The sequence below is a fragment of the Meleagris gallopavo genome, chromosome 1 (genome assembly GCF_000146605.3).
Source record: "Meleagris gallopavo isolate NT-WF06-2002-E0010 breed Aviagen turkey brand Nicholas breeding stock chromosome 1, Turkey_5.1, whole genome shotgun sequence".
In the NCBI taxonomy this organism is placed as follows: Eukaryota; Metazoa; Chordata; class Aves; order Galliformes; family Phasianidae; genus Meleagris; species Meleagris gallopavo.
The window spans coordinates 104,503,715-104,526,260 of NC_015011.2; the positions used below are offsets into that span (position 1 = coordinate 104,503,715).

The 22,546-nt window shown below is 36.8% G+C and overlaps 1 protein-coding gene across 1 annotated transcript in view; it reads right to left on the reverse strand.

The window, feature by feature from the left end:
* The window catches only part of HLCS (holocarboxylase synthetase), a 116,463-nt gene extending 93,923 nt beyond the window's left edge, over window positions 1-22,540 (reverse strand). The window contains exons 1-5 of the mRNA XM_003202932.4: window positions 22,306-22,540; window positions 19,064-19,216; window positions 16,681-16,843; window positions 14,174-15,123; window positions 11,112-11,294 (exon numbers count right to left, since the gene is read on the reverse strand). Coding sequence (XP_003202980.2) covers window positions 11,112-11,294; window positions 14,174-15,123; window positions 16,681-16,843; window positions 19,064-19,216; window positions 22,306-22,536 — 1,680 coding nt within the window. The 5' untranslated portion in view covers window positions 22,537-22,540. The remainder of the gene's footprint in view (window positions 1-11,111; window positions 11,295-14,173; window positions 15,124-16,680; window positions 16,844-19,063; window positions 19,217-22,305) is intronic.
* Between the last annotated feature and the right edge of the window lie 6 nt (window positions 22,541-22,546).

The following is a 22,546-nucleotide window of genomic DNA, read 5'->3' on the forward strand; positions in this document are numbered from 1 at the left end:
GAAAAATGCACGGATAATTGCTTATTTCATATAACGAGTCATAATGTCAAAGCATGCTGTATGTAATTTTTTGTTTAAATCTTCAAGATTATGCAGCAAATACCAATTTTTTCCTTCTGAAACAAAAGAATCTCAGAAATACCTTTTTTTTCTTTTGGTTTTGGCTACATGGAAAAGCTAAGACATAATCTCTCAAAATCATTTTCTCTATATCTTAAAATTAAGAGGATCTTCAGATGTTTTCCAATTATTAAAAGCTGTTTTTGTGCATTACAAGAAGTATATCTAAGTCCTGTTCTTTAAAGGAGGAGATGGCAGTATGTTTTCTCTGACTGAATAATGTTCTTCCTTTCAAAGAATTTTTATGATTACATTTTTCCACTGAAAATATTGCCAACTTTATCCACTGAAAGGTAACTAAGAAAAAAATTATAACCAATTGCTTTTTTTTAAAATGTAACGTCTAAAAAAATATCGTGACAAAGCAGGAAAAAGGAAACTTACACATACTACTCAATATGTGTATACTTTATAACCCAAAATCTAACTTCACATTTCATTCTTGCAAATAAAAATCACGTTATCTTTACTCAGCCTCTCTGCAGTAGTTAGAACATGATATTCATTCTATAGAAAGTCTTTTACTAATGGAATAAAAATCTAGATATTTTATCAGGCTAATATTTTGAGATCTGCAATTTGTTACCCATTTCTGAAGGCTTAAGTTATGAAGTGATCTATTGTTCTGCCTTCAAATCTTAATTCTTGCCGTGAAAAAACTGTAAAAATTATCACCTTAAATTGCAGGAGAGATTCTTATCCTTGTTAAAGCAAGTGGGAGCACACTGTACTACCTTCTTGAATATTGATCCTGCTAAGGCTGGGCTTTGAATTACACAGACAGTCAGTTTTCACAAACTGAGAGGATATTTTACAATATTTTCTGAACTGGTATTCAAAATATTCGTTAAGCAAGTCCAGTACAATTTGCCACGCAATGGGTAAGTAATACACATTAGAAAACGAAAATGAGGCTCTACAAAGCTGTAAAAATCAAATGTTGATCTGTACCTTACATCCTAATGGAACGATCTGCCCAGAAGTAGCACAGATTTGATAACCAATATTTTTTAGACATGCATTATAACTAGCAGCTGTAGGGAATGCTAGAATATGCAGCAATAGAAGTTGTTTTCTATATGGCTAAGACTTGCCTCTTACCTCTGCCTCTTCAGCTGTTGCCCCATTCCCCTCTCTCCACCCACACAGCATTTGTTTTCTCTTTCATCCAGTAAGACCAACTAGCTCTTCCTCCTGAGATTTTTCTCTCAAAAAAAGTTCTTATCCTCGTCAGACAAGAAGAATGCCAATTTAAACGCTAGATGAAAAAGTCTCATCTCCACTTTCCTCAGGTCTTTTTCTCTAGGTCAGTGTCATTTTCATAATCTCTATTACATCATTCATTTATAAAGAGTTAAAGACAGAAGACTTCATTTCTGAAACCTGAAGTTGCCAGTATGGCTACTAAAATAAGATGTAATCATTAACAGACTTAGTATAGCATTTAGGTACCAAACTTCAGCAGCACTGCTGATTCTTTGGTATTGGCACAGATAAAGAACAGTGACTGACTGAAATTCTTACTATTAAATCATGCAATCCTGCAAAACAATGCTCTGTATAACCTAACTGTAAGAATAAAGGTTTGCTTGATAGACGTGACAATGCAGCATCTTTAAATAGGATACTTTTATAGGCAAAAGAAACTTACATTATTGAGAGAACAAAATTTATTCTTCTAATTTTTTTTTATCTTGACTTAATTTCTTCAAATAATTATGAAACTTTGCTTCATTGCTTTCGTAAATCCTCTGTAATTAATGTCACCACTACACTACTACTGTCAAGTAATTGAATAAAATGATTTATAAATTTGAAATAAGTTTCCCTTGTCACCGACTAGAAACCAAATAAAATAATCTTTTATAGAAAAGCTGTAGTAGAAAGTAAAGCAAATGTCTGATTTAAGCTAGCAGCTGTTCTTTAATCAGCTCTTCACTACAAGAACTGCATAAAGTCAGCCAGATAGTCACATGCCAAATTCCATTGCCACTGCACCTGGAATTTCAGTATTTCCTCAACATGGCAGAAACCTCAAGTCATTTCTTAAAATGAACTGTCAAAAAATGAATGCATTTGTAAGTCAATCTTTTCCTTTCAACTACTGATGGAAGCAGCACTTGAAATATTTTTTGCATTCTCCATAGATACATTTGTACAGCTAATTCTGAGAATACTGCAATGTCTTCTAACTCAATGATAATGTTAAATAAATTCCCATCTTAATTTTCCAAAGTAAAAACAGCTCAATAAACTTAACTAAAAAGCTTTTTGTTGTGAATGATTCTTTTTCTCATGATAATGAACTTCTTCATAAGATATCACCAATGTTATCGAGCAGCTGAATTGTCCAAGAATTGCTAACTGTTAAAGAAATATATACAGAGGACCTCAGTGTGGAAAATACACTGTTTAAATAACAGAAAAAGTTTGCAGTTTGTCTTGTTGACTCATATTTTCTCTCGCTTATTCAACTTTTACCTCTAATTAAAATACATGATCTTGTATCATCTAGCTATGTTTTGTTTTAAAATAAATATACAAAATAAGCCCTAATTAAGTTGTCAGATAACCACGATGATGATTTCCCATTGTGGAAATGTATCATCATTTCTGAGCAACAGTAACATGATAGCATCTCACAGGACTCCAGCTGATGCCAAGCCTGTTCTCATTTTCCCAGTCTCACTTACATAAATTAGCTACAGGCCCCACCAACAGTCAAAGAATCTCAAGTTTGGAAATACTCCACTTTTGTCAGATCTTTACCAGTGAGGTCATAGTAAACAAATCAATGCCAAATTGCCATGGATCTCCAGAGCGTTTGTCACAAGTTATGGATTCTTGCTATCTAAAATCACCCATCTGCTCAAAGGCAGATGAACTCTGACTCCAAACCGTACAACGGTCACAACTTACAGAGTGCTGACACAAAACCCAAAACCAGTCACTTTAATTGAAGCCTTCGCATTAAGTTATAATGTGTGCCTGTACTAGACACACAGCCAACATGGCTATGGATTAATTTGCCACTGTGGATTTCAGCATTTTTTACTTAGATTCTTATTGCAAACTCCAAGATAAACTGAAACCAAGAAAATTCAGCCTCACACACTGGCTAACAACACTCTACACTGAATGACCTGCATTCAAGAAAGAGTATTCAATCAAAATGCTATTAACTATACATTCAAGGATGAGAAGTTAACAGAAAAGATGAACACTTAGCTCTGAAATCTTTAAATACATCACACATCATTATAATTTCTGAACAGCTTATATCTTCTACTCTATACAGTACAGAAAGTTCATACCTACTGAAGAAAACGGTAGTGAAGTATCATGCATATTGATTTGAACAAAGCAAGCTCTGAAACATGACAGAATAAAATTTCAATAAGTTGCACTTTTTTTCAGAAGTGAGCACACATCTATTTCATATCAGAACAGATTCTACAGTAAGATTAAATGCTCCTCAGTACAAAGACACTAAATTTTAGATCTCACAGCACCATAAAGACCCTTTTTATGGATATTACTACAAGCCAGGTATTTTCTTTCATTTCTCCAAGCTTCTTGGGTTTTCTAAATGATTGTCCAAAACATTTATCAACCCAATACACAGTCAAAAGTTGTTTACAGACCGTAAAGCAACTGAAGTTTGCTATTCATTGTTGTTTAACATAAACAGCATTTTGCTGCTATCACAAAAGAAAAAAGAAAACATTTTCTTAAAAGAAATACACAAGAAAGGGAACATTTGCCACATTTCTTTTTTTCCCTCCCACCAATACGTTAAGTATTCCCTGGAGTGTAATAGCAGAAAAGTGAAGGATAACTTTAGGAAGCAACCACCTGGAATTACTTGGTTCCACTTTCAGAGTCTCCCTCATCTTTCATCAAGATTTCTTAATTGTAAATGTTTTACCGTATTTTGACACTACATACCATTGATCTTGTAACATTTACAACACAGTTTTAAAATTGAAGAAATACTATATAGGCCAGTTGCTGCAAATGCACACGGAAATTTTAATTCAAATCTATATACAACTCACAGTGCATAAAATCTTTTCCATCCCTTCCATATTTGTGGCTTTTCTCTAAATTCAGCTAATAAGTGACCCCTAGCGGTAAGGTACATTTCCTCACTCAAGATGCTGCATAAAAAGCCTCAACTGCTTCCAGCTTCTTAGAGGAATAGGGATTCTTGTTGATTTTAATGTAAAGCCAATGCTATCATAGTTGATCAATATTGAAGTCTCACAATGCTTGACAGTCTATTTCCTGGTGAATTCACTGAAAATACCTGCTGTACACCAGCTGTTCTTCAATCATGAGATGTAAACAGAAGTATGAAGAAACATACAAGTGTGAAAAATTAACTGATAAATAATTTAGCCTTCTGATAATTATAGAGCCAGTAGAAGCAAACTCAGCTGTCAGTAAGAGCCTCTACTACAGAGTTACAAAAAGCAATCTGTTAGATACTTTTTTTTTTCCCCCAAAAGTTACCAAAAATCCATTTATAGTTTATTAGTTTTTTTGCATTATATGACAGGTTAAATATGCAGCCTCTGAACAGAGAACCGGGAAAGCCTAGTTTCTTCTAATTGTATCAAATAGTTTAAGCACTATACCCTTCACCATCCTTTTGTCCACATCCCCTACATACAGTTTCTATTATTATTTCAAATACTTCTCTTGCTTTCTCCCATCATCTCTTTCAGCAAGGGAGATGGTGGCATCAGCAAGTCTTCAAGTCATTGCTACAATCCATAAAATGACCTATTGTAATTATACTTAGAACTGGTATCATTCTACCTCATCTACTGCAATATCCCCAAGTTTCCCTATCTCAGCTTCCCCATGACAACCCCTTCCTTCCTTCACAGCAATATTCAGTCCCTCACAAGTTACTGCCTCATTAATAGAGCCAGGCTTGCCAGCTGGGAGGAGACAAGAACAAGACGTGTGTTCCAGTCACAGAGTTCCATTTAGGTAGAATGGACAGACCTGTAAGAGGAAACTATGTAAATACAGATACACAGAATAACAGAGGACAGATGAGAACAGACAAAGATACACAATACTTACTCCACATCCATCTATCATCTTCAAAAGCAACTTGGATATGGTCCTGGGCAACATGCTCTAAGCTGCCCTGCTTAAGCAGAAGGTTGGACCGGGTGACCAATAAAAGGTCCCTTCCAACTTCAATCATCCTGTAAAACAGAAATCTGCAGAGGCTTATTACCTCAGCATAGAAATAGCTTTCAGATGAATGGTTTTCTATCTTCCTCTGTCCAACTGAACTTTGAAGTGCCAAAGCACATGACAGTCCCTTTGTATCTTCATCGCCTTTACTGCTGCTCAACTAACTGACTGTCAAATAGCTGTCTTCTCTTCAAGGGTCATTCCATTCAGAACGATAGAAAATCAACACAAAGAAGGGTGTTTGGCAGGTGTTTGACACCTTCGCTTACATTGTTGCATCTATGTTACAGGTTTGTTTTTGCCTGAATCAGCTTCACTAAAAGATATTTACCTTCCAACCAATACACAAACTCTCAAAGCTTTCACATACAAAGACTTCTGGCAGTAAGGCAGAGTTCAACTGAAATGATAATAATAATAATACATAAACAGAAGTAAAAAATTTTGGACACAAACTATTCACCAGGGATCAAAAGATAGCTCAAAACAGCATGCATTTCTTTCACTGGTTTTCTCAGCTCTCAGGTTACTCCTGAGCTAAAGCAAGAAGCAAATTGCCTTTCTGGAAAAAGAAAATCTCCAAATGGCTCCTGTTTTTTGTCCTACAGGCTAAAAGGCAAGAACAATGCTTAACACTTTGTGGATGATACAAAAGAATAAGCAAGTCTTGTATTTTGTAGATGACACACCTTAAAGCACAAAATTATCAGATAACAAAAATAATCAGGTTTTTGAACTTTAGTATAACTTTATCTGACTTTAACACTGGTAATATACTTTATTAAATAGCAGTTTTGCAGTTGGATCTCAAGTTTTACAATAGGCACTGATACATATGGAAATATTTCAGAAAAATGGACTTAAAATGTACCCTGAAATCTATGTTCATTATAGTGCTAGCTAAGAGATCAAATTTCCCATCCTCAAAGAAAGATTTATTCAGGATAAAGTAACTTCATACTCTCTTTGCTGACATAATGGACTTGGAATTTTAAAACAGCCGATGGCATCACAGAGTTGGAGTTTAGAACAGCAGCTCAAAATGTAGAATTGGTCCAACTGATTCTGCTGCAATGTACCTCAGTTATTCAAATACACAGTCATCTTTACAGTTTGTTATCCATTTGAGCCTAGTATTCTGGATCTCAAAATGTCCTCTAAAAGCAAGTCTGAAATGCAAGAGATGTTCATTTGGACTTTTAAATTATTCTCTGTCCCCAGTAAACAAAAGTCAAAGCTCCCAAATTCAAACTTCAGTCAATATCTTTCTACTGCCTCTTTGTTATTCCAGAAGAGCGTACTGTTTAAAAGATGGCTACTAGCTCAGCCAAAGCAATGAAGACTGCTTGTATTTCATGATTTGGCTGCCATCCATTTGGAAGATAATGAAAAAAACTGACTCAGCCTAACACAGCCTGAGTCACTAGTCAAGTCTGAGAAGCTTCAGACCAGAAAATGTGTGGGAATAACGCATTTCCTAATGGAGATAATCATTATTCTGTCAAATATCTCTCATTCTCTGAGGAGTGAATTCTTGTTTCCAATTTCCATGAAGCCAAGAATACGCTCTGCTGAATTGCAGAGCAATAAAATACAATCCTAGCCTTTATTTCTGAAAAAAAAAACCTTTAAAATGGTAATGAGAAAGAGTAAATATCTGAGTGTTCCAAGGCAAAGCTGCAGAAATAATCAGATCTCTATGCTTGAAGCTATCACTGAACATATGGGGGCCAGATAACAGGCATATAGTCATCACCATTTGTTTAAACACTTAGATTTTACTAGCACTACAGTGATGCAAAATTTTGTTTTTAAAGCACTGGACAAGTCTACAATTTGCTTAACTGTGTTATATCAGATCAAAGAAAGTGGAAAAGTGCTGTATTTCAATAGTCATTCTTGTCACTAAAACAACTTCTAAGACCAACAAGTTGTATAGATTTAACTTAACTTTTACCTAGCAAGTAATCTGCCTTCCAAACACTGCCTTCATTGTTGTTGCAGCACTATATCAATAAAATGTTTTTTCCCCAGCTAACTGAATTCTAAAATGTCCAATTGGAAGTAAACCATACTTGTCTTGGTGTAAAAAACTCTGTGATGAAAGAGTTGCCTTGAGTGTTGTTTCTTTCCAGGCCCATTATCTTACATTGTATTTACAAGAAAGGAGATCATGAATAAAACATAGAAGCTGTCACAGCAATCTTTCACCACCAACAGAAGCCAGCATGAGCTGAGGATTTGACTAGCATAATTCCACATGGTAAGACATAGACCTCTAACCAGACAGACAATATCATCCATTATTCAGGTATTAGAGGTAGAGGTATTAATGTCCAACCTTTTGGCTTGTCTGGGCTGCCATGAGTTTTAAGAGGAATTGTCATGAACCGTATATAAAAAATGATGTATGTAAGTAAAAATGTAATTATTTTATTAAAAAGAGCTTTTATTTGAATTCAGAGCCACAATATTACCAGAATTTCAATATCAAACTGTGGCCATTTTTAGAAAAAGTGAGGTAAACAAAAGAAATGATGAAGAAAATAAGAACAAAACTGAGAATACCTGAGATATGGAAATTAATCACAGCAGAGATATTATTTGAAAAGTGCCACATAAACAAATATTAAACAAGTTATATTTTCTAATTTGACATCTCAGTCTGATATTTTAACTTCCTATTGACAATTAACCTAAATATGTTGCCCCAACAGAGGTAACAATGTGATTTAACTTCCATTGCTTAGAATCAGTTATTCAACTGCTAAGAGTAAATGAGATTCACTGCTCAATTAGTACAGCCTGTAACTCATCTTGTCACCAGCTTTACTACAGATAACCTGGAGATCTCTGCCTGTTTTAGAACACCAGCTGCACAGATCTAGTAGCAAAGCCTTAAGAAGCCAATATATCACTTATTTTAAAAGCTTGACCGTTCTATCTCTAACATTTTTCTTTAATGATAAAATTATGTAATTTTCAATGTAACTAGGGTCAAAAAGTTTAAATATTTCTTCCCAAATATTTGGCATTCAATCTCAAAATAGATTTTTGTTTCATATGCCAAAGGCAAAAAATATAATCGTCTGTCTTTCTAATTCTTTTTTTGAAGAAAATTAATTTTAAATGGAGGTTGCTTATGTGTTAGATAATTATACATTTGCTCATTTCTTCATATACTGAACTGTAGCTCTCCTAAGACTTAGACAGTAAGCAGAAAGAACTATAAGTTAACAGCATTGCACTGATAATATAAAAAGACAGACTGATCAGACATTTGGGGCCGAGGAAAATACAGAAGATACTTGCTCATTCAATAAAATTGAGTAAGTTTTATTTCAGGTCCACGGAGTAGAAGGAACTAGGTCTGATGAAAGTCATGAAGCGATAAAGAGGAAAGGGAACGGCTAAGGTAAACCAAATAAATCACACAGAAAAGAAACAGACCTACTGTAAATTGAAGCTTATAGATCTGAAAGGAAAAAAAATAGCTAAGTAGAATAGTAATTAAAATTTGAAGAACTAAAAACAAGGACAAAAATATTTTCTTTTTCTTAATGAAGTAGAAAATAAAGAGCAAAATAAAATATTTCTCACATGTAAGCAAAATGAACTTATAGCTTCTTAATAGAATTAGAAAAATCTGTTGAAGTTAGTGATTTTTAAATGGAGTGGTACGGGTGCAACCTTCAGCTTGAAAGAAAATGAACTGCCAGCTCCTAGAAAGGAGGAGCGCCACGTGCCGTTCTTCCATTTTTGCCTAAGTATCTGCTACTGGCAACTGCTAACAAGACATTATGAAGTTGCTTGATCATCAGTTGACTTATTATAGCATTTCTTAATACAGAAAAATATTAATTAAAAAAAAAATCGAAAAATCATTTGTTGCCAGTAAGCATAATTTGGTTAATCTCTCAGGAAAGGCATATTCACTCCAGTACATCCTAGAGACCCACATGGCAAATTCTTTCAATAGTGACATAAAAAATAGATCAAAGTTCAAAAATTACAAAGTTTTCAAGGCAGCTCTTCCACCTCCCTTTCCAATTTTCCTGACATATGCTGTAACCTAAATCTTGTTTAAGTATTTCTGAAATTATAGATGCATTTCACTGTGAGAAACTTATTTTTCTACATATGTCATGTCATAACATAAGTAACTTGTCAGAAAGCTCAACTATTGCGTATTTCTTACTTATTTTACTGTGCTGTTTCTTCATTATTAGCTGTAGCTCTTACACACAAGTTGCAACTTTCACACTATATTCTGGAAGACATGTTATGGCCAAAGCAAAAATAAAATATACTATGGAGAAATAACATTTACAAAACAATTTTGGTGTGAGATTTAACTATACAGTAAATATTTAAGAAAACCTTTAATGGACTGCAACCTGTAACATGCCACTAGATGGCAAGTTTGGATAGAAATTAGGTAACTTATTTTAATGACAGCATGACTGCTTGAAAATTGCAAGTGCATAGGAAAGATAATCACAAAAAAACAGTAAAGGAAAAGAACACACACAAAAAAAATTAGTTACATAAATTTTAAGTCTTCTGTATAAAGCATATTGAATAATTAGAAAGGCTAAATGAGTTTTAATTTTTAACATAGACATAAAACTAATTCTTTTGAGTTTACTGCAGACAGAGAGACAAGTGCTTGTTTCAAATTTGGTCACAGACAGCTGCACTGACTGCAGCAACAATGAGAACACATGATCTGGAAAAAGGCTAGGAAGGTAAATGGGAAAGTTACGTCTTGGGAAAGTAGAGTCCAGCTTATTCAAGGAATTGCTTGTTAGGATTCCTTGGAAAGAAACCACACAAAGAAGGATACTCAGGAAATACAACTGATTTGTAAAGTATAATTATGAAGATCTTTGCTATGAAACACTGTTTGCAGGAAGACAAGGCCTGATTGGTTAAACAGGGAATTTTTTAATGAGCTAACATGCAGAAAAAGAACATATGAATAGTAGAAACAAGGACAAGCAATGCAAGAAGTATATAAAAATATAACTTGGGTACTATAGATGAAACTCAGGAAGTTAAATATCTGCCTAGAGTTAATTTAGTGCTGGACAGTAACAGTAGCAAGAAGAGATTACAATGATTTTCTTATTTCAAAGAAGTTATTCAAGAAAAACCTTGGTTAACTGATGCATGGGGAAGAACCTAGTGGCAGACATTGTTAGAAAAAGCTGAAGTACTCAATGCCTTCTTTGCATTGGTCTTCAGAGGCAAAGACTGCACCTGCACATCAGCGTGCACTGTCACGAAGCTGAGCACTTTCAGATTCATAGAGGCAAATGGAATTAATTGAAGAGAAATGAAAAAGAATTGGCTTACACAATTATGAGTTAGTCTGGATCTGCTACTGATCTACCTGTCACACAACTTTATGTTATTTGATCTTTTGTTCCCAACCTATACAGAAATTTCCACCTAGTTTTAAATAAAAACAATTCCCGTTGTTTGAATTAGTTCTCCCTGTAGCTTATCACAGACTTACGTTTGATACTCAGAAGCATGTAAACAAGCACAACTCTTAAAATATAAAGTAAACATTCCTCCATTATTAAATTCAAAACTACCACAAACAGGTAATAAAATAACAACAGAGTAGAAATTAAGCTTTTCATTCATTCACAATAAAGCTCTCCAAAAAAAAAATCCACCATATTTACAAGTCATATTCAAAGTGAACACTGAATTTGCCTTGACGTGTAACTGTCAGCCAACTGAAATATAAGTAGAAGCTGTACCTCATCAGAAGAGAGAAGATAAATAGGTGTCAAGGTAGGAACTTCACTTAATTCACAACTCAGGCCAAGTGATATCAGAATCTCCTTGAGGACTTCGTATCTCTTGGAATTGCTCATCTTAAGCAAATTAAAATCCTCTTCAGTTTGGATATCCACAGAATTAGTATCCAGTTCCAAATGTACCTGGCAGGACACACGCAAAGAGAATTTTAAAAATTGTTTTGCTAGATTACACATTTTATATTGGCAGAGAGAGATGTGCTCAACAAACTCCATCCTAACTGTGGTTGCATAATTAGTGTAACTTAGTTATCTCACATATTTATCATACCTACATTTTGGGTATAATCACCCTACTAAAAACTAGGGAGTAGTTATATCTTAACAGTCAGGGATCACAGTTGCTGATACACAACAATTTTCTCTAAAATCTACATAATAAACTCATCTTCTTCTGAAGAAGTTCAAACTTGTAGATATTCATTAATTTAAACTCCTACAAGAGGGATCTTAGAATCAACAGTAATATTACTCATATTCCGGCTTGTGCAAAAGTAGAATTACATTATATTGAAAGACCTTTATCAGAGGTTGCACAAGATCAATAGAAGTCTGCCAGAACACGTCCTTACTGTGCCACACATATTAAGTAGCTAAAAGCATAGCTAAAGAAATATCTCTGAACAGTATCTCAGAACCCCAGAACAGGACTTGGTAGATAAACAAATCTCACGGCTCAAGCAGTTGTTTAAAAGAAGAAATGAAATACCTTCAAGGCCTGCTTTCATTTGTTTGCTTGTTTCAAAATATTTTGAAGTTTTTGTACACTACTTCATGTACATACATTTGATGCAAATCAAACGCCATTGTGTTAGTTTCTCCCATTTTGCACATTTTAATGATGTTCTTCAGCTTTTATTGATGACCTATTTCACTGAAATTCTGAGAAATTTGCTGAAGGTAGCCAGGGTGGGTAGAACAAATGGTCAACAGAAGAGTACAGAAAAAAGGGAAACAACAAGTCTCTGTTATAAAATGTTATAGAATGGCTGACGTCACTGTCAGCCTCCTGAAAAGAAAACAATGAGGTTTTTCAAATCCAAACTGGAAGTCATTTGTAATTATAAAATGACATTCTAATCCTTTTAATCTGATTTTTGAAGCTATACTGTAACATTTTTTTTTTTTCCTGGGGCAAACTTTTGCAGTGTTAAGTTTTATTACAGGAGAAGCCTTCATTTAAATGGTACAGCAAAGCAGGTTTTACCGTGGAACTTGCAGAAATGAATAGCAATGATCTAACCAATTTTCCAGTCCAAGCACAAACGGATCACACAGGTAGCAAAATTTCCACCAGAGTTATAAACATCTTACTATACATATACCAATTTTCAAAATGCTAGCAGATTTAACTTAAACTGAGGATAACATCCTGCTTCCAGTTGCGACAGAGTTAACTTTCATCCTAGTAGCTGGTACGGTGCTGCGTTTGGATTTAAGATGCACTAAATAACACTGGTCACAAACTGATGTTGTAGTTGTTGCTGAGGAGTGCTAACAATGCTAACACACAGCCAAGGATATTTCAGCTCCTCATGCTGCCCTGCTAGCGAGGAGCTGGGGTTGTACAGGCAGCTGGGAGGGGACACAGCCAGAAAGCTGACCTAAAATGGCCAAAGGGATGTCCCATAGCACATGGTGTCATGCTGAACTATAAAGCTGGGAAGAGAAGAATAGTGGCAGCCACTGCTTGAGAAATGGCTGGGTACTTCTCGATGGGTGGTGAGCACTGCGCTAAGCACCACTTGCTCTGTATACTCTTTAATCACCATTATTTTCCCTTCCTTTTTGTCCTATATAACTACCTCTATCTCAACTCACGAGTTTTAATTCTTTTCCCCCTGAATCTCTCCCTTTCTATTTCTAAGATGCAAAATATTAACATAGTTAAAAGTTTAAATCCTGAAGGAAGACTCGGGAAGTAAAAAAAAAAAAATTAGTTTTCAGCTGACCAGAGCTCTCCACTCCTTCCCAAAATTATAAGCATATATTACTGACTGAAAACATGCTCATCTACTTTTAGAAAGCAAAACAGGTTAATTTAAAATTTCAAGCTGTTTCAATTTTCATTGTATTCAGAAGAAATACATCCCAAATGAATAAAAGTGTGGGGAGGTTGTTTTGTTTTTGTTTGTTTGTTTTTTTTTAAACTACAGATCAGCAAGGCCAACATCCATCTGGAAATTAAATTTACCCAGAACTCTACTAAACAAAGTAAGAAACTGTTTAGTTCATTCAGAGTGCTGGTATACAAATACAGTTAGGGAAACAATACTAGAAAAACAGTACCAACAGATCTAAATCAACAGTGGCATTTCAGCACCATCAGAGACTAATCTTTATTATAGCTACTTGTTCATGAGAGAAATTGTGGGGCAGTTTTTTGTATACACAGTATGCAACAACAGTCTGGGACTTTTCTCATGTACTCTTTCCAAAGAGATCTGGCTATCTTATTCTTAGAACTTAAAAGGAAAATTCTTTAAAGTTTCTTGCACATTTTATTTTACTTCCTCTTCTGACTCTCTTCTTCATCATATTTTGTATTTTTGTATGAAAGCTTTTATTTTGTCAGTATCAGCTTTTACCCAGAATTCATCAATAACTCTGCTTTTCCTGTTCCTATTTCCCAAAGTCTGCAACATGCACAGCTGTAGCATGGTGAATCTTCTAGCAGCAGAAATTGATGGCTCTGCCTTTGAAGTGGCTTTCTTACCATGCATATCTGCTGTCTCCTCTACCATCCATAGAAATTGCACATGACCAACATACTGAAAACAAGGACCTGCAGTAGCAGTGACATTTTTCTACCATTCTTTAGGTTTCCTGAGGATAAAGTGAACACCACTCTGTATTCAGAGCCCTTGTACATTCACAGAGACATATATCCACATTTGCCTCTTGCCAAACATTCCAAAGAGCATGCCAGATCAACAAATGAACTTCTTTAGAATACAAACTGTGTATCAATGAGCAAATTAATGCTTTTCAATACACAGTACCTGAGAAAGAATGGCTTCTCCTCCATTGTCTCCATAAGGCAGATGAACAATAACTATATCTTTATCAGCATTATTTAAGCAACTCAACAGCTTCACTTTGCTGCTCTCTTCCTTCACCTCAAAAATACAGCCAGTGATCAAAAGATTTAACTTCATTTCAGTACTGTCCATTATAGAGACCACTAATTCATGAACAGTTCTCTTTAGTTTATCTTTCCTCTTTATTTGTATACCATCAAATGTAAAAGAGGAAGATAACCCTAGAATTTTTCCACCTTTAGATAAAAACTTCATAAACTGTTTTTGGTTCTTCTCAGAAATAGGCCTTTCTGTGGCAATGATCAACAGTAGTGAATTATCAATCCATGGAGCTTTCAGAACTTGTTCCTCATGCAGCTGGTAGATGGTGTAGCTGTCTGTATCAACACATTCCTGAATGACTGATTTTACTTGCTCAAAGCCCACTTTTGCAGTTCCAGAGCCAACATAAATCAATATATTAGGGGGCTTTCCAGCAACGTTTATTCTCTTTATTCCTGCTGTTAGACAATCACCATTCTCTTCCAGTTTGCTATTGCAATCATCAGGAAGTTCTGGAATGTCTTCCACAGAGGCAAACCTGACTGATTCGATAGTGCTGTTTTCAAGTTGTAGACATTCACGACAGCTGGAAAGATGCAAGTGATGATGCTCTCCAAAACCTGTCTCTTTGTCAGATAGGCTGTTGGATTCATCTTTGTGCTCATTTTCTTTTCCTAGCTTAGATTTCTCTTCTTTTGCCTCTGTATCACCTTGTCCTGCAGACTCAGCTACTCCAAACTGTGTTTTAACAGTAGTCCCAAAAGTAGCAGGAGTTACTTCATTCATCTGTGTAATGCTTGCACTCTTCTCTTTCATAGATGGTGTAAGCTGTTTTAACTCCTTCAGAGTATTTTCTTGTAAATGGACAGCTGTAAGAGTTAAAAAAGGAGGAGTTATAAAAATTTAATCAGAAGATCTATGATGAATATACTATATCAGCAGAATCAAGGCTTAATTTCAGCACAAGTCCAGAATATTACAAATTTTATCTGTTTGACACATCAAAACCACTCCCTTGAATAGAATAAATTTATGCTCATAAAACAAGTCATTGACTGTAATGACTATTTGTTTCAGGGAAGTATGGATGAGAGTGTAACACTTGTTATTTACAGAGAACATTTAAAAAGCCCACTAACACTCATTAGCAGTGCACAAATATATGGAGAAAAACAAAACCTGACAATTGTATACAATTCAGATGTGCTCGTAAGAGAACAACAGTAAATGAGAAGAAGGCAGAAAAGTTCTCACAAAAGTATCAGTTTGTCGGTTTTTGTACATGACTAAAAAAATGGACAAAATAAAGCAAGGGAAATACTTTTGGAAAAATACTGATCTGTTAAGGAGGACAGAGTGGAAAACTACAATTTTGAAATGAAAGGTTTTGAAATAGGTTGCAAATAGATTTTGAAATAAGCTATTAAAGTCATGATATTGGGTAAGACAGAAATGCTGAACCATGTCTCTGGCACTGTCAAACGCAGTAAAATAAAAGCTTTGCATTAAAAAAAAAAGGAATAGATACATCTGAACTGCTTCCAATCTGCAGAAAGGGAGACACAATCAGCTATAGGCAATACATAGGGGCTAAAAATCCAGAGAAAAAACAAATAGCAAATGTGAATTCCTTTCCCTAAAAAGAACAGAAATGCAAAGATAAAAATTTCCTGGTAAGTACAAATGAAAAAAAGAAGGGCAAAGATACCTACTGTGAGCAAAACTTGTGGAGTCAACTAAATGAGAAAGAGGAGAGAAAAATTATTCTTCATACGGTACTTTCTTTCAGTTTCTGAATCACAGAAATACAAGGGCCACTCCTAAAGTAATGTCTCCTATTTTATTATGTTGGCACACAATGTCAGAGGTGGATATTGGTTGTATGGCAGTAGAGGTTGACCCTTCCAACCAATATTCCATTACATTTTGTTGTCATGACAGTTCCTCCATGTGGAAAAAAATGGCACCCACTGACATTCACTGATGCTTTCTGAATGTTGATGGAGACCAAACAGTGAATGCAAGCGCAGTGAGGGGTTGGTGGTGCATTTCAGAAGTGGCAAGAGCAACAACAGGTCATCTCCATTGGAGCAAATTTTTATGAGCATGTAATGCAGGCTTTTGTTGATCGCTGATGAAAATGTATGGATAATGGTGGTGCGTTGAGAAATAATGTTTTGTAGCTGAGAATTTGCTCTATCAAATAGTGTTATTGTGCTGTTTCTATCTGTTGTAGTTTCCATGGAATTAAGTAGGAGGCAATACTTTCAGAGCAACCTCCATACTACAAGTCAAAATAAGCAAAAACTGAATCCATCTCCACTGCCATAAGGCCAAATGCTTATTTATGTAGATATTAAGATCATATGCACAGCTCTAAAACAAACACATTTTATCATTAAAAACAAATATGTGAAAATACTCACAAACAATCTTGCATGGAACCATTCCGTTATCCATTTGAAGCCTGTCTTCCATGAATGCTATTCCAAGGCTACTGAAATTATCTATACTTGCTTCAGCAATTAACTTATATGGTTCCCCAGGTTTATAGGCCAATGGTGAACAGTAGTCAGACCACTTCACAATCTAAGAATAAACCACATGCATGTTTTTCAGCTTGAAAAGAAGAATATAAAATATACCAACAGTATTATGTTTTTGCAAGATCAACTGCAGAGTTGTTAACTGCCTTCTCTAAAGATTCTGGTATGGAAAAACATCACAACAACAGGCAGAGCCACAGGGATGTTATGAAAGCAAACCAGCACAAATGGTAAATTCAAGTGTCAAAAGTAACAAAATTATTTTATCAGAAGTACACAAGTAAGTACAAAAGATTTAAGTTGCTTGGTACATTGAGAATTCTGGTCCTTAGAAAAGAAGGCTTCCCTCAGAGAAGGTTTGTTAAACCCAAACATACATATATCACCCATTATTCCTGATCAGCTTTTTCTTCAAGTGCTGTGCTGCTGCCAAGTCTCTTTGCCCAGAAATTCAATAAAAGGGCAACCAGTCTGAGACACTCAGGGTACCTAAGAATTTTCAGAGTACACTGCTTTCTTGTCTACAAAAACCTTAATCTCTTCTCCTTTTCTGCATGCCTTTCAAGCCAACTCTTCCACAGTCCCTCTCTTCATCATATGACTCTGGGCTATTCCCTATGGTGGAAGTTAAGAATCATAACATTTTTAAGACATCCTTTCTTATCCAGAAAACACACACAAGCAGCTAACATCCACATCACCTGTAAATTTTGAGAATATATTGATACTTCTTCCCTTTCTTCATGGCACCAAGTAGAACATTAGGCATACTAATAAGTAAAAAGTAGTTACTGCTGTCTAGTATGAATAAAGTGAAAAAACAAAAGAACCTCTCAAAGTTAGGCTACTGCCAAGATATATGACCTGAATATGGAACTCTTGAAACGGGACCAGAAGAGGACCACTAAGATGATCAGAGGACTGGAGCACCTCTCCTATCAAGAAAGGTTGAGAGAACCAGGCTTGTTTAGCTTGAAGGGAAGACTCTGAGGAGACCTCATTGTGGCCTTCCAATACTTGAAGGGAGCAAACAGGAGGGGGAACAACTGCTTATGAGGGTGGATTGCGATAGGACAAGGGGGAATGGTTTTAAACTGAGACAGGGGAGGTTTAGGTTAGATATTAGGAGGAAGTTTTTCACACAGAGGGTGGTGACGCACTGGAACAGGTTGCCCAAGGAGGCTGTGGATGCCCCATCCCTGGAGGCATTCAAGGCCAGGCTGGATGTGGCTCTGGGCAGCCTGGTCTGCTGGTTGGTGACCCTACACATAGCAGGGGGGTTGAAACTGGATGATCATTGTGGTCCTTTTCAACCCACGCCATTCTGTGATTCCAGGATGTCATTAGCATGCTTTCTTCTCAATTCAAAGGCCTACAGAGGGTACTAAAATTAGGTTGCAGACATCCGGAATCATTCCCATTCACAGCCTGTCCTTCTGTTCCTGCATTCTTACCAGGGTAGGTAAGTCACCAGAATCTCTGCTCTCTGTGTTCACTACAGCAGAGGACTCCCAGATCATGTCCCAGAACAAGTTCCTTGGAAAATGCATGCTCCTCATCCAAGAGAACTGATGAACCACAATTACTTACAGATGCAACAGCATCTTTAACAACTAAAAGGACGTGGTAACCTGATGCCAGAAAGTAAGGATGACAGATGATTCTGTGGGGTGCTAAGTAGGGACAACGCAGGAGGACACCTAATTAGGCCCCTCCAGATAGCAGTCCTAGTTCATGGCATAGGCTATCTAGTGGAGGACTCTGTCAATTTTATGCTATTCTAGCAATCAAGCCAAATGTTTTACTACTGTCTACCCAGAGATGCATACATGGCTTTCTACCTCTTCTCTCCTTGCATTAGTGAGCAATGAGGTCCATTCTGTAACTCAACAACATTTTTCAGTATTACGAATTACAGGTCAAACATTATTTGTAAATTTTGAACAAGAAGCATTACCATTTCCCAACTGCATTTTATAGAAAAGCAAAGAAATTAAGAATTTGACTTTGGCCTCACTTCAATAGACTTCGAAAAAATTATCAAAATGTATTTAATATCAAATGTTGATACATTTATTTGAAGTAGAAAATAGATCGTTTAATGACTAGATTATATTTTTATTCCCAATAACATTATAAATGTACAAAATCTGTGATTGATTTATTCTTTCAAGCTTTTAGAGTTACGCTTAATTCTATGTCCATATCGATGCTAGACCTTGCACTACTACTTTCTTTACACGAAACAAAGAGAAGTGCTTACCTCTTTTGAAGACACAGGTAATTTCTGCAAGTTATCTGCCTGAGCTGAAACACTTTCTGTCACAAAAGCAATATGTTCCGTTTCTAGTAACTTATCAGGATAAATAAAAGGAGAAATGAGAAGTAGACTCCATCTGTTTAAATCATCGAGGAGCTGAAAGAAACGGGAAAGGAAACATCTGATTTAATAATTCTTTTTCGAATTTTCCCCAGACCAAAATCAAATCTAACTCTTCAGCTTTACATGAACAGTCTCTACAATTTCACAAAGGAAGAGAACTTCCCATAAGCAAAAAGGGGAAATCATCCTGAACCATTAAGAAGGGACATATTAAAAGTAAAATAAAAATGGATCACTTATAAAAATGGATCAGCTTTCAAGACAACTCAGATGCCAGCATTCAACTTTACAGTAGAAGCATGCAGTTGAGCAGGCTACTGAAGACAGCTGTGCTATTGGCACTGAGACCTTCTTGGGCCACTTGCCACTGGACTCTGCCATTGGCAGTATGTTTCATTCAATCCAGTCCTCCTCTCTCACTCACACTGCAGGCTGCCCTGGCTCCTTCTTCCATCTCAGTGCTGGTTCCTGATGGTGGAAGAGCACTGCTTGAGCTTTCGTAGAGATCGAGAAGGCAGTCATAACACAGCACACACACTCAGTCAGCACAGTGCCATTACCTGGCTAGCATTCAGATGGGTTAGGTAACAGTTCTCCAGGAAACATAGTCCCACAGCTAAGTAGTACACACTGTTTCTACACCCATCTGCCAAAAGATCCATCAGCTATGAGCCACAAATGACCCAAGGACTGTATATTACACGTGTCTAATATTCAGGATAGCTAACTTATAGTTCTAAGAATTCTTTTGTAAAGCCTGTTATGTATAAATAGTTTTATTTTTGTGGAAGTGTACAGCCTCCAAAAAATTAATACAGTATGTAGATATGTGTATGGGAACTGTTGAGTCATGGCCTGAACCACTGATTGATCACCTGAGGCAAGCACTGAGTCAGCCCTGGGAGCACAGGTGAAGGCAATTCACCTGTGTGACCAGAAGGGGTGGAGCCTGGCTGCATCTTTCCTAGACCCCATTTAAGGGCTGACTGCCACTAGGGAAGGATCTCTTCTGGAGATTCCTCCTTGTGGAGTTTTATACTGTGAGCTGAGGATGTGGGTGAGCATTTCATTTTTTGTTGTCTCTTCACCATGATATAACTATAAACCTGTAAAATACCATACTAACCATGCTACTCTTCTAATTGTACATTTGTTAATTGCACAATACTGTATTGACATTATTTTTCCCACCATATTTTATAAGTTGTAAATAGTAAAAGAAATAGCTATTTTAGTACCACTATACTAGAAACAGATGCTTTGTATTCCTTTGGTAACTCCACATAGAAGCATGAGAAAAATTCCAGAGAACATACTACACATAGACATGATTCCACATGTAAATAAAAACACCGTATATTAAGACTTCTTTCTATAACTGAACTTCAAGAGGACAATCTGGCTAGCTTGCCATCCAACCAGCTTTTCTGAGCATGGAAGCTGCAAAAATAAATACTGCTACCTTCCACAGAAAAGTGAGCCAAACTATTGAAGCTTTGTATTACCTTAGAAGTTCAGTTTGATTAACTGGGGGGAAAGGCGGGAAAAAAGAAATTTGTTAGGTTGCTATTTAGAAACCAGTGTGTAGCTCAGCTAGCTTTCTAGAGGCCAAAAGCATGACAGTCATCTTTTCTTTTTTTTTTCTCCAGTGTTCAATGAATGATGCAGCATTCCACAGCAGTGCTGCCTCTGTCTGTAATACAGTTAAGTCAGAACCCTTATGTGTCACAGGAACAGGATGTAGGATGGCAGGCCTTTTGCACAGGTAATCCAGCAAATACAGATCATAACTTCCAATGCGCTTTTTTTAAGAGACAAATACACTGTGAATAAGAGCATTGACTTTGTCAAACATCAAGCCAAAATGCAATTCCCTTGAGAGTTTCTTAACTCACACAATCAGAAACTGACAAGCGTATGAAGTCTGCATTTAGAGCATAGCGGACAAAAAGAAATGTGTTTAGTATGCAGTAAGGACTGGGGAGAAGCTATTTTAGACATGAGCAGAAGTGGAGCAAAGAAAGCATGGACTTGTTGAAATATGATTTCATATTTCACATTTACACAGAACTTTCCACTGTTTATACAGAACTCTGCTCTTTATGTTCACTAAAGCGCAGGACTCTGCCATTTACATAGAATTTTTCTGAGGAAATGGAAAAAATACTTGATTTTTGTTTTCAAGGACTTAGCAACTGCTTAACTGCCCTGTGAGAGATGCTGCTACCATCTCTTCTAAGTATATAGAAATAGTCCAATCATTGGATTGCGAGAAACTACTTTTGAATCCATTCCATTTGCACCCTTGCTTGCACTGCGCTGAAACCAGCCTCCTTTCGGACTGCTTAACTTCATAGAATTATCTTGAGTTGGAATGAAGCCACAAGGGTCATTAAGTGCAAATCTAGGCTCCGCACAGGGCCACCCAAAAATCAGCTTTCCTGCTTCTGGAAAAGCTTTAGCCAAAAACACATATCATAAATACATTGTGGTTGGTGACCCTGCCCGTGGCAGGAGGTCGAAACTAGATGATCATTGTGGTCCTTTTCAAACCCTAGCCATTCTATGATTTATTAATACTCATTTATGTAAAAAGTGTCATAACTGAAATAACTTCCACAAGCACATGAACAATTCTGAAAATAGGCAAAAAAAAGAAAAAAAAGGGGGCGATCAAGATGATGCCTTCCCTCAGCCTTACTCAGGTATTTAGTTACAGATAAGCCCAATCTTAATTCAAATAAATCAGGTGACCCACAGAGAGGAGCGGTGCCCCAGGAGTTCCATTTCTGAACCTGCAAGGCTGGCAGCAAGCTTACCGTATCCTAAAGTAAAACTGAAACTAAGCGGAACTCCTCCAGGTACTGTGTGCTTCTCTTCCACCGCTGCCCATCCGTACAAACGCGATGGCGTTTTTCGCATCACATTTTCCTTACCCGAGGTAACGTTCTGTGTCCAGAGAAGCGGGCAGTTTTCCATAATAAAAGCCGTACTGGCGAGGATCGGCCACTGATGGGCGAGGACAGCGCGGCACAGCCCGGGGAGCGGACACTCGCCCCTCCTTCGAGATCACGGTAACGGCGGAGGCCGCCGTCCCTGGCTTCTCCCTCCCTCGCACGTACCTGCGTCTCGTCCGTGAAGAAGACTTTGTTTCCTATCCTGAGGCAGACTCGCTCCTCGGGCGGTGCCGGCCTGAGCGGCGGATAAGCCGGAGACGCTGCAGGGCCGGTGGAGCAGCAGAAGGTGAAGGAGCAACGGGAGCGGTGGAGGCGGCGCACGGTACGGCGGATGAGCTCGGCCGAGCAAGGCCCCCAGCGCGCCCATAGGTAGAGGTAGCAGAGCGTGATCAGCATGGCGGGCGTC